Here is a 12,521-nt window from a genome sequence, read left to right as displayed (position 1 = left end):
GTGCATTGAAGATCCAACACGTGTTTACAAATATGGTTCAAATGTGCGCAACAATGCTGTTGCCTGACTGCCATCGTTAGCAGATCGAGAAAAACATGGGACCATGCGCAAACTGAGCCTTCTTTTTCTTTGCTGACTTGGCTCAAACTTTATTGTTTTCTTACCGTTTGGCCCCTTCCAGATATAAGTATTACCGTTTGGGTCCACGCCGCGAGGGCATTTAATTATAATAACACGCTCTTTCTTGTTGTTCAACTGCCGTCTCTTTGACACCTCTCTCTCTCTCTCTCTCTCTCTCTCTCTCTCCCTTTAACTTCTCCTTCCTCTTCCACCTTGATCGATCGATGTCGATCGATCGAAATCCCTAATCGAGCGAGAAGAGGAGATTGGAAGAAGAAGAAGCAAGGCGGGGGAGATCTATGGGTCTGTGCTACGGCAAGAACGTCTCCGTCGCCGAAGGCGGCGACGCCGACAAACGGAGGCATGGAAAGGGTGGAGAAGTAACGGGTAGCCCCTCGCCAGCCACCCCGGCTAGCAAGAGCCGGACAGGAGGCATCACCCCTTCCCACTCTTCGACCAGTACCGCCTCCCCCTACCCGCAAGGCTTCGCCAGTCCTCTCCCCGCCGGGGTTTCGCCTTCCCCTGCTAGGTCCACCCCGCGAAGGTTTCTGCGGCCCTTCCCTCCGCCGTCTCCGGCGAAGCACATAAGGGCCGCCATCGCGAAGCGGCTGGGCCCGCCGAAGCCGAAGGAAGGGCCGATCCCTGAGGATGAGGCGGGAGAGGAGGAGACGCCTCTGGATAAGAATTTCGGTTACGGGAAGAACTTCGGGGCGAAGTATGAGCTTGGGAAGGAAGTAGGAAGGGGACACTTTGGCCACACGTGCTCGGCTACGGCCAAGAAAGGGGAGATCAAGGGTCAACTTGTCGCCGTCAAGATTATCTCCAAAGCTAAGGTGCGGTGGGTCAAAAGGTGCTTTTTGACGATTTATTCATCTCACGAGTAGAAGATTTCCATGATCTATTTGCTCTTGTTTGATTTTACCTCAATTTTTTGAAATCAATTTATGCCGTGATGGGTTAGGGATGGTGGGGGTGGGGTGGAGAATTCTGCTTGGCCACATATACTAATAAATTATGCACTTGGAGACACAAGTCAGCAAACAATTGGTTGTTTGGGTACAAAGAAGCTCTTGATTATTAGCTTCGTTTTCATAAATTATAGTTAATTTCAAACTGGTTCCTTACACTAGTACGAATAAAAGTCTAGTGCGTAACTTCTCTCCAATATATAATTGAACTGTGTCTCAATTATTAGCTCACACAGAAATATATAACATTTTTTGTCTTGTGTCTTCAAAGTTGCAGTTTCAGACTCTAATTGAAGCATCTGATGGTTGGAGTTGGGCGCAATTTGTCACTTCTTTGTAAATTACTTCATTGAAGAGTCCTATACTGTATAAGGCTAGCAAACCAGTAGCTGGAGAAACTGCAGAGAACATAATGTATTATCAATGATGGACATTATATTCCATTCACTACATCTGATACGAGTTTTTCCCACTGATATGAATGCTAAGATGAGCTAGCATTTATATTTGCATGGAACAAGCACCCTGGTTTCTCAGAATGAATTTCATGAGTGGCACTTTCCAAATCTTTATCATAGTTTGCATGTGTTTCTCAGAAACAAACTAAGAAAAGACTAAACATTCAATTTATGTTTGTTGAATTGAGCACATTTGGTTGTTATTCTTATCATGTTGGCTGGTATATACTTTGATGGACTTTTTATATAGCTTTTTTACTTCATTCAGTGAAGCTTCAATTCTGGAACATGATTCCTTATGCATTAATTGACAACTTAGCCATTCATACCTTGTAATGACTTCCTGTAGTTTGATGGGCTGTCTATGAACTAAGGTTTAGGTGCATTTGATCTTGATGTTAGGGTGACTGCAAATTTGATTTTTTATGTAAACATGATTTCATGGGCACTGCATTTTAACATTGTAATGGGTGTTTTGAAACTTCACGGGTTCTTTCTTGTTTTTACAGATGACAACACCAATATCGATTGAAGACGTTCGTAGAGAGGTCAAAATCCTCAAAGCCTTGTCCAACCATAATAATCTTGTCAAATTTTATGATGCATGTGAGGATGCACTTAACGTCTACGTAGTCATGGAGTATGTCTTAATTAACTCTAGTTAGCTTAACAATGAGCAACAGCGTTTCTACATACGATATTTGTTCCATGTCACAAGATAGAGTTGATATATCCAAAACTTTTTGCATGTAGTATCCTACTAATATGCCTCTTTGCTTTCCACTTTGTATCCTGCACTAAGGAAATATGATAATACTTTTCCATACAAATTTTAAAATGAACACTTCTAAGATGATGGGCAGCAATTTTTTTTTTTAAAAAATTATGTAGTACTTTTGTTAATTTGGAACTCAACAATATGTTTTTCTCTTTCCCAGACTATGTGAAGGTGGAGAATTATTAGAAAGAATTTTATCCAGGTAAAAAAGTGATTTTATTGGCCATAATTTATATCTATTTGATTATTTGAATTTGGAAATTAATAACTTTTGATTGCTTTTTTCCCCCTGTGTTCTCAAGAGGTGGAAGGTACTCAGAGGAGGATGCAAAAGCTATAGTTATTCAAATACTGAGTGTAATTGCCTTTTGTCATCTTCAAGGTGTTGTGCATCGTGATTTAAAGCCAGAGGTTTGTATCATAGAGAACTTTGATCCAATTTATGCAGACATGATATTACTTTAGACCTCTTATTTTACAGGAGCAACTTAGGGTATTCTGCTGTTCATTTCTTTTTCAACATATATTTTTCAGCGCTATTAATATTTCTTCCTTGTATTTAACAACAGAATTTTCTTTTCACCACCAGAGATGAAAATGCTCAGATGAAGTTGATTGATTTTGGTCTTTCCGATTTTGTTAAACCAGGTGAGCATTGTTTAGTGGCATGGTCTAGTTGATTGCTTTTTTGGTGATGTTAAACATGAAAATGTTCTCCTATTTTGTTATGGGTTCCTTTTGTTGTTTTCTCTGGTACCATTTGTTGTGAGTTTCCTTTGCCACTGAAGTTTTTGAAAGTGTTATTCAACCTATCATCTTCTGCATTTTATTTTAGGTATTTTACAGATTTGTGCTGTAATGGAACAGAGTCCTCTTTTTCATCTTTTATTATTTTATGAAAGCATCATGTAAGAATTGTTGCATTAACATAAATCTATCAAAGTACAGCAGGAAATGATGAGAAGTAATAATAATCTTGAGTAGGATATAAGTAATATTAGATTGGAAAGAGAAAAGTGGGAAGGGTTACAAACTAATAATTGTCAACATCGCATGGCACTCATATTTAACTTGGCTACTTGGAAGACATTTTTGAGTTTGATCACCTCAAGATGCCAATTGAAATTGCTTCAGATTTTTCTAGCAGGTCTTTTCAATTATTCTTTAGTTGGCTTTGGATTTGTAGAATTTTATACAGTAGTTACTTGTTTGTTCACATCATTCTTGAATCATATGTCAAATTGTTTTGTGACAACTTATAGCATCCACTGTTACTAAGAAACTATTTCAACCTGATAATTGTTCTCAATTATCCATACATTGATAACCCAGATATCCTCAGTTGATATGGGTTAGTGCATGAGATGGAATCTCCACAACAAACTTAAGCAATGCTAATGTAGAATGGGGAAGGATTAAATCTCAGGTTAAAAACAGGATAGAAGTATTTAACAATATTAGAAGGCAAAATTTCAACTCAATGAATAATGCAAGAAAGTGTTAGATCTATGTGTCTTGAACTTTAAGAGATCTACAATGTATGGTGCCTTTAAACTAACAATTAAAGGTTCAAAAATTGATATAGCAATAGATGACTTAGAAGGCAACCCCAATATGGATATCTTAGAGCTACTACTCTACAAACCCGGTAAATGTGTGCTTAAATTTCAAATCTTATAGACTTGGTATTCTTGATAAATCATTATCATGATTAAGCTGTGTTGGTCTTTACTACTCGAGGCTTTCTCCAACCTAATAATTGTGTTCCTAAATTTCAGATTACACATAAATTTTGCTTTCAAAATACTCAAATTTGTATCTCAGTTATTGAGTTATATGACAAATTTTACTTGCTATCTTTGATTATGTCTATTTTTTTCATTTATCACGAAAAACACTTTGTACATGTACTTAGGTTATCAATAAATGTGTTGGTTAGGTGATGTGAGAACATGACAAATACATACATTAATCGAGAAAGAGGCAAATCAAAGAAGATTTGGTTAACAGCAATAAAACAGGATAAAACTTCTTTAAATATAGATGATAATATAGTGAAGGGGAGCTTTGGTACAATAGTAAAATTGTTATCATGTGACCTATTGGTCACGGATTCAAGTCACAAAAATAACATCTTGCAATACACGGTAAGGTTGCATAGAATAGACCTAATGTGGTCCGACCCTTATCTGCATTGGCAAGAGCTTCATGCTCCAAACTGTCCGTTTTATGGTTGATAATATAGTAGGAAATCAAGTCCAATGACATAGGAGGATCCATGTAAACGACCCCACTTAGTGGGATAAAAACTTGATTATTGTTGTATTACGAAAAACATTTTTTAGTTGCATAATTTAGTATTATGTATTGGTAGCTCAGTTTTTCCCACATAATGTAAGTGGTTTAAGTCTATATTCTCAGGAGTGTACAGCTTCTTGAGTCATATGACATACATCCCTTGTGAATTCATTTGCAAGAGTAGTACGACATTTTTCTGAGGCTACCAACCTTGGTTACGGGTATAATGAGCTTGTCAGTTCTTGTTTCATTTCATCCCTGCAGTTGTCCTACATTTCTTCAGCATTTTCTCCTGAAAGGTGATGTCACTAGTACAACTTCTTGTGGCAGTTTTGTCAACCTTTAAATTAAACAAATGAGTTTTTAAAAATTATACCATTTGTGCTTTTTTAAAAAATAAAAAGATTAAAAAAACTTATTCAATAGTTTCCCACTTACCCTTGCTGGGATTGGTTTGGCATTCAATAATTTTGGTTAGGTTGTTTGATTAGGCGCTTTGTACTGGTATGCCATCAACTGTTTCAATTATTAATTCACCCAGTATATTCACTCAACTACCAATTTGGTAGAAGCAAACTTCCTTACTTGTAAAGAAGGAATGAAGTATAGTTATGACGGCATGCCATAAAGTGCACCTTAAACTGGATTCCTCAGGCCAGAGGATGAATCAATCACTTAATGTTGTTTTGTTCTCTTAGTAGTGAGTATTTTTGTCCCTGGCTCTACCTCTAGTTGTCATATTTGCTTCCCATATAATAATCCACTATTCCCTGTTCTTTTTAATGTGTTTCTGTTGATAATTATTTCAATGTTCTTTATAATGTGCAGATGAAAGACTTAATGACATTGTGGGAAGTGCATACTATGTTGCCCCTGAAGTTCTACATAGATCATATAGCATGGAGGCAGATATATGGAGTATTGGTGTTATAACATATATCTTGTTATGTGGTAGTAGGCCTTTTTGGGCACGGACAGAATCAGGAATTTTCCGTGCTGTCTTGAGAGCTGATCCCAACTTTGTGGATTCTCCTTGGCCTGATGTGTCTCCAGAAGCTAAGGATTTTGTTAAAAGACTTCTGAACAAGGACTACAGAAAAAGAATGACAGCTGCCCAATCTTTAAGTAAAGCCTGCATCCCTTAAAATAGTCACCTTTCTTTGTGAAATTTTTAGTATTCTTTCAGCTCAACTTACATTTGTAGTTTCCACAGTTTTATCCTTTTTTTGATGTGTAGCTCTAGAATAACTACTTTCATCCTTTCCACATTTAGCATTTTCTTTGATATTATATCTATAGTTCATTCAACTAATTTTTGTAGCGTCTCAAAGTGTTGTTTATTTGCTTATGCTTATCATGATGATTGGAATTTATGACTACAGTTACTGTCTGAAAATTTAACTCTTCTTGTCTGGTGATAGCACACCCTTGGTTGCGAGATGAGCACTGTCAAGTTCCTCTGGATATACTAATATTTAAGTTAGTGAAGTCATATCTCCGTGCTACACCTCTAAAACGAGCTGCTTTGAAGGTATATGTTCGTATGCACTAATGGCTTGATCGGTTGCTCTGCATGTTTATTGGCTTCATATATACAAGGAACGAATAGCTACAAAGAGTTTAGTATTTTATATCTTTCTCTATTTTGACTACTTATTATGTATGGGTTATATGAACAATGTGGCAAAGACAGGAGTCAAATAAATAGTTCTATTTCACGTCACAAAGCTGTGACATGATCCTTTTGCCTATAAATTTTAATTGCTCACGTCCAATTGAAAAAAATAAAAATCATTTAAAATTTGATTGTTGATTTGCTGAACCTATTCTTATCATATCTTAAGGCAGTAGTACAACAAACATACAAACAGCGGTTCCCGGGCAAACAATTTTGCACCCATCATATTCAATTCATCATTTCTTGTCTAAACCTCGAAGTCTGTCTTACAGCAACATGCAGAATTTATACAACGGTTGTATACTCTATCTTACTTGTTTAATATTTTTTTATTGCATCGCACCTTTCAGGCGCTATCCAAAGCCCTAACAGAGGATCAGCTGTTTTATCTAAGATCACAGTTTAAGCTGTTAGCACCAAACGGAGAAGGTCACATATCGTTCGACAACTTTCGAATGGTCAGTCTAGTTGAATTTGTTTGCCAATATCCAAAATGTGATTGTTCAGTTGCATACTTTCCTCTGTCATTTACTTCTATGTCTATCCTTGTGCAGGCCCTATTGCAAAATGCAACAGAGGCAATGAAGGAGAGTAAGGTTATTGATATCTTAAATGTGGTGAGCATCCATTCCTGCTGTCATTTTTTTTGCAGTTGCTAAGTTTCTTTTGTATGCCTCCATTACTATTACTACAGAATTTATATGCTGCAGTTTTGACCTATTTGAGTACTCATATAAGCTTAAAGTAAATTTTTTATGACAAGAAAACACTTCTTCACCTTCTCGTATCAAAAACTTTTTTTTTACCTCCGAAGGACCTACAATATCTCTCATTTTGCTGGTGTATACCTTTTCTAAAACTCATGCTTGTAAATAATATCATCTCCAGTTGGAGCCACTCTCGTACAGAAAGATGGACTTTGAAGAATTCTGTGCTGCTGCAATCAGTCCCCATCACCTCGAGGCCTTGGATGGGTGGGAACAAATGACAAGTACGGCTTTTGAGCACTTCGAGCGGGAGGGGAACCGAGCCATCACCGTTAAGGAACTAGCTCAGGTACTAACGATCTTCTCCTAGTGATACTTCACATTCCAGTGATTGTATCTTCCTTTTGAATTGTAACTCAACAATTTCCCTAGGAATTGAGCCTTCCGGCAACAAACTATTCAGTTCTGAGAAGTTGGATTCGACCTGAGGATTGCAAATTCAATTTCCTCGGATACACCCGATATTTACACGGTGTCACAATACGCAGTGCAAACACACGGCATCGGTAGATTTCGCAACTTCTGATGATGTTTTTACTGATATTGACCCCTCACAACTTCTAAACATGCCATCGTTACTACATTGTTTTTTTTTTCTAAGTGTTTATTTGTTAATATATTACATAATAACTTATGTAAAGAATTTACACGTGTTAAGATAAAATTTCAAATGAAAGAAAGGTTAAAGTGAAGTTGTTAAGACATATTAATTGTTTTCATTGCCAAAGTTATTTAGTAATTGATTGTTTCCATCGTCTTATTGCTAGAAAAATAAACACTGTTATTCTCCTCTAAAACTAGTCATTCTCTTCATAGAAAAGAGGGGGTTGATTCATTAAAAGAATTTTTATGTTTTGTTTGTATGAGCTAATTATTTGGCTAATTGTTTCTCCACTTGGGTCTTACATAATAAGTCAGTGACCTAATGGTGTTAATTAATGTTAATGATGATAAATGAAACAATCAAATAAAATTAATGGAGAATCTTCATCCAACTTTTGTCTCTTATTTAGACCTCACAAATATTCAAGCCATTTGAAAAGGGTGGTAGTTAAAGAAAAAGAGATAGACAGCTACTTCTCACTGAACCGGAATAAGACATGTGGACCAGAATACCAACTTTGGCAAAGGCAATAAATAAATAAATAAATAAATAAAAATATTACATTGATTCTTTTATTCTTGTTCTCCCTATTTTCTAGAATTCAATGGCAAATTTTTATTTAATAAATAACTAAATTTTGTTGTGTGTGGGCGTACAATCTTTTTCTTGTCCACATCTAATTAAATGTCCCTTAACATCACAACTTTTTTGTAATCTTAGTAACACCAATAATTCAACTAAATACGTGTACGGAATTCCATATATGTATATATATATATATATATATATTAGAAAACGTTACACTGCACGGCAAGAGTCGGAGAGGTGGGCCACATGGCAGGTGCCCAAGTGGCCCCGCTCAGGCACGCATGGCAGGCGTGGATGCTTGCCGTCCAACGTCATACCTTTGTGTGTGTTGTTCGTGCGGAAAAATCCTAGTTTCCTCTACGGCAGGTGCGTCGCGATGAAGGAGTGCTCAGCGAGAGTCTGCTCGGCAGGTGCATCACGACGAAGGGTGCGTCGCGACGAAGGAGGAAGCGCGACAAAGGAGGAAGCGGCGACGAAGGAGGAAGCGGTGAGAGACGGCGGGTGCGTCGCGACGAAGAAGGAAGCGGCGAGCGAAATTAGGGCTGAGAAAAAATTATCGTATGTGGGAAAAAAAATTGATTTGACGCAAAAAAAAATTTGACGCGGACCTGCCACGAGGGCAGGTCCGCAGCGTATCTGCTCTCTCTCTCTCTCTATATATATATATATATAGAGAGAGAGAGAGAGAGAGAGAGAGAAAGAGAGGGGGGGATGGATATACTGTCCGACTAAAGGTGTGAGCGTCTACGAATAATACGGGTGCCTAGATGTCTGTGAGAGTTGGGGATGAAGGCACGCATGGGTGGTATTTGGTAGGGTGTAACTTATCTTATAATATAATTAAGATTATATGATAAGGTTGATTATTTTATTTGATTTATTTTAAATTTGTAATGTAATATAATTTTGATTATAAAAGTTAGTGAAGTTTTATAATTTGGAGTATAAAGTAAATATTATGTAATTCGATTACATTACGAGGTCATCGTTTAATTAAAATTTGAATGTCAAATATGCCCCTAATCCTTCGTCGTCCGCCACCCCCTCTCGGTCGTCGTACGCTGGCCGCATGTCGTTGCCCGTCGGCCCTCATCGCCGCCTGTCGCTGTAGCTCGCCACCGCCTGTCGGCCGTCGTCCGTCGATCGTCAGCACCCTCGTAGCTGTCGCCAGTCGCCGTCGTCACCCGCTGGCGACGATCGGCGTTTGCCAGTGGCGGTTGCCAGCGACGGTGGCTGACAGTTGCCTGTGGTGATGGTCGATGGTTACCGGTGGCTACCGCAAGCTCTGATAGAGATGCAACGATTGTCAATAGAAGTTGCAGGATATTTTTGTCATTTTATAATAATATGAATTACATTACTTATAAAATATAATGGACATCAAACAAAAGAATATAATCATCCTTGTAATTGAAGATTGCATATATTATATTACCAAACGTAGTAATGTAATCAAGATTACATTACATTATAAATTTAATTGTATTATAAGCTTTATTACATTAAACTTAACTAAACGTAATCTAAGGGAGTATAGCAGCTCTTCTCAATTTTTCAAATATTTAAGGATCAAGTCTCAATTTCATTGAATTAATAGATAAATTTTCTTTAATAGATGATTAATTTAAGAGCGTTTTGTACTTTCTGATTTAGCCTTATAATTTTTAGAAAATTAATTTAATGGCATAAGCGGAATATCTGGTACCACAAATATATACACAGTGTATATAAGTATGGATACCATACTTTATGGGCATCATATGTAATTTTTTTTTATTTTTTAGTTTTAAATTTTAGCTTTCATAATGTAACTCAAACATTTTATATATATATATATAACTGATGAGATGAATACCATAAGATAAGAAAGGTATCTATTTTTTTTTTAAAAAAAATTATTACCCTTACAGTTTAGCATTTAAGTTAAAGAAATTTAAAATATATATATATATATATATATATATATATATATATATATAGTGAGAGAAAGTGTGCCCGTGTCACAGTTGCGCAGCGTAAATCAGGTCCGTAACATGAAGTTATATATATTATTTATTTTCTTGTTATTAATTTATTGATCTTTCATATGTTTGGTGGTTGTGAATATATTGCAAGCCAATAAGTCGTATTTTATTTTTAATGGTCTTAGGTGTTCCTTACAATGATATATTTTTTTCTTGCAGCATTTAAGATTAGTTATTAATATATTACGGATTTATTTTTAATAATGATGAATCAGATAACACGAGTGATTGATTCACTTCTATAAAATTTTTTTATTAATTATCAGAGTAGGTTGAAAAATGTTCATGTTCACGACTATCCAAAAGTTCAATATTTTATAATTATACATTTTATTTGAAAAAAAAATCTTTATAAATATATTACAGTAAAAGATCTAACTATAAATATTTTAATAATAATTTGATGACACCTTGTACTCTAGGACACGGAATATGTTGTCTTTTCTTTTTATAATCTTTTATTTCTTTTGTCCTCATAGTCATGATGTCATGATAGGATATCCAAATTATCATTCAGGTATTCACGATTCGAATCTTAGTTATAGTATATTTATAGAAATTTTTCTTTCAAATGGAGATCGTAACTAAAGGATATTGAACTTTTAGGTTGGATAATTAAAAGATGTTGGACTTTTGAACTGGTCGTCACGTACATTTTTTAATTTATTCTAATGATCAATGAAAATTTTTCGTAGGATCGAATTAATTATCTCTAGGATAGTCACTGAAATTATTTATTTATTTTTGTTAGACGGGGGACACGGATTTCTTTTAATAGAACACAGAGCAAATGGAAGAGAAATGAAGAAATTTTGGTCTTAAAAAAGGGAATAAAATGGAAAGGAATAAATAGTATTTTATGTTTACTGGTTGCGTATATTTCAATTCATTTATCTCTCCTTCTCGAGCAAATTCGTTGGTTAATCAATGAAACGAGAAAAAGAATACAAGACATAGAATCAATGCTTAATTAACACTTCCGATTATAAATTAATGAAAACACTTAAGAGTTTACGAGTAATCGGCATCAATTAATTACGGCTCCATCGACGACGACGACGACGATGGCCGGAAACAGAGGTGGAAGTGGTGGTGGTTGTAACTGCAGTCGCGGTGGATGATGGTCTGGACGCGGCGGAAGTGTTCGACGGCGCAGGGGATGGTGATGGCGCCCTGGTGGCGGAAGCCGTACTCCTCCTCAGCCGCCTCGAGCAGCTCCACGAACAGCGGGTGGCTCAGGTGCTCCACCGGCACCTCGAATCGCCTCCGCTCCTCCCCTTCCGCGCCCACCCATATCCCAATCCACCCCTTCCTTATTCCTCCTCCTCCTCCTCCTCCTCCTTCCAGTTCTCCTCGCCGGACATGGAGCAACTGCAGGTGCACCCCCATGAATCTCGCTTACTCTGTTTTTCCCCCTTTTCTTCAGAGGTATCAACAGAGAAGAATTAGGAAAAAAGTCGAAGAAAAAAAAATGATTTTTATGAATAGAAAGGAGGAGAGAGGTGGAGGGATGCCATGGCGATGGCTGCTGCTGTAGCTACAACACGGAGGATGACATGAAAGAGAGCTATGAGTCTTCAATATGCAGGGGAGTATTACTACTTTAAGTAAAGGAAAGTGGCTATTGGAAAAGGCGAAGGGTTCGTCTTCAACACCGCTGTCAATCCATTTTAAGATTAATTTGGAAAAAATAAATCATGATAACTAAGAAGACAAAGTGAATAGAAAGTGAATTATATGAAGTGTAGAGATTTTTGTTCTGTCAACCTCAAAGTTGCGATAACTTGAGTGATAAATTTTTATCTATTTATCATCTCAACTATATCCATGGAGACAGCTACTTTAAGAAAGGAGAGGAGAGGAAGTAGACGGTGCGAAAGAAAGAAGAATTAGCAATGTCCAAATTAGCTTATTCTCAACTCGTACTGGGCCATGTCAGGTCGGATCTCTTTTCAGTAGATAAATCTCAGAACTCTACCATAACGTGAGATTGTTGTTGTTATTATTATTAATTTTTTTTATGATCTAAGTATACAGCTGTTGTCAACTTGTAATATTATCAACGTGTAATACGAAGGAGATAGATTTAAAAATCTAAAGAATCCGTTACGTCTCTTATCATCACATGGTAGAAAGCTTGAGACTGTTATTTTTATCAATACCATTGGAGAAGTGGGACAGTAAACAAGCCGAGTTAAATCAAGATTTACACTGTTTAAGATTATTTGATAAGATAAT

The 12,521-nt window shown here is 36.6% G+C and overlaps 2 protein-coding genes across 3 annotated transcripts; one reads left to right on the top strand and one right to left on the bottom strand.

The window, feature by feature from the left end:
- Window positions 1-246: 246 nt before the first annotated feature.
- LOC121993131 (CDPK-related kinase 3-like) lies at window positions 247-7,771 on the top strand. Of its 2 annotated transcripts, none has more exons than XM_042547806.1 (11): window positions 247-953; window positions 2,056-2,186; window positions 2,485-2,526; window positions 2,627-2,735; window positions 2,894-2,972; window positions 5,451-5,747; window positions 6,044-6,153; window positions 6,651-6,758; window positions 6,855-6,917; window positions 7,189-7,356; window positions 7,440-7,771. In XM_042547806.1, the coding sequence occupies exons 1-11, from the start codon at window positions 420-422 to the stop codon at window positions 7,575-7,577; spliced, it is 1,779 nt and encodes a 592-aa protein (XP_042403740.1). In that variant the 5' UTR covers window positions 247-419; the 3' UTR covers window positions 7,578-7,771. The 2 variants fall into 2 exon arrangements, with proteins under 2 accessions (XP_042403740.1, XP_042403741.1); XM_042547807.1 differs by having other exon boundaries at window positions 839-970.
- Window positions 7,772-11,187: 3,416 nt separating this feature from the next.
- LOC121990411 (auxin-responsive protein SAUR32-like) lies at window positions 11,188-11,848 on the bottom strand. The gene has a single exon (XM_042544543.1). It carries the CDS (start codon window positions 11,670-11,672, stop codon window positions 11,319-11,321), a length of 354 nt encoding a protein of 117 aa, XP_042400477.1. The 5' UTR covers window positions 11,673-11,848; the 3' UTR covers window positions 11,188-11,318.
- Between the last annotated feature and the right edge of the window lie 673 nt (window positions 11,849-12,521).

Source organism: Zingiber officinale, chromosome 6B (assembly GCF_018446385.1).
Source record: "Zingiber officinale cultivar Zhangliang chromosome 6B, Zo_v1.1, whole genome shotgun sequence".
Taxonomy (NCBI): domain Eukaryota; kingdom Viridiplantae; phylum Streptophyta; class Magnoliopsida; order Zingiberales; family Zingiberaceae; genus Zingiber; species Zingiber officinale.
Note: the sequence above shows the minus strand (reverse complement) of the source record. Positions and strands in the feature narration are given on the sequence as shown.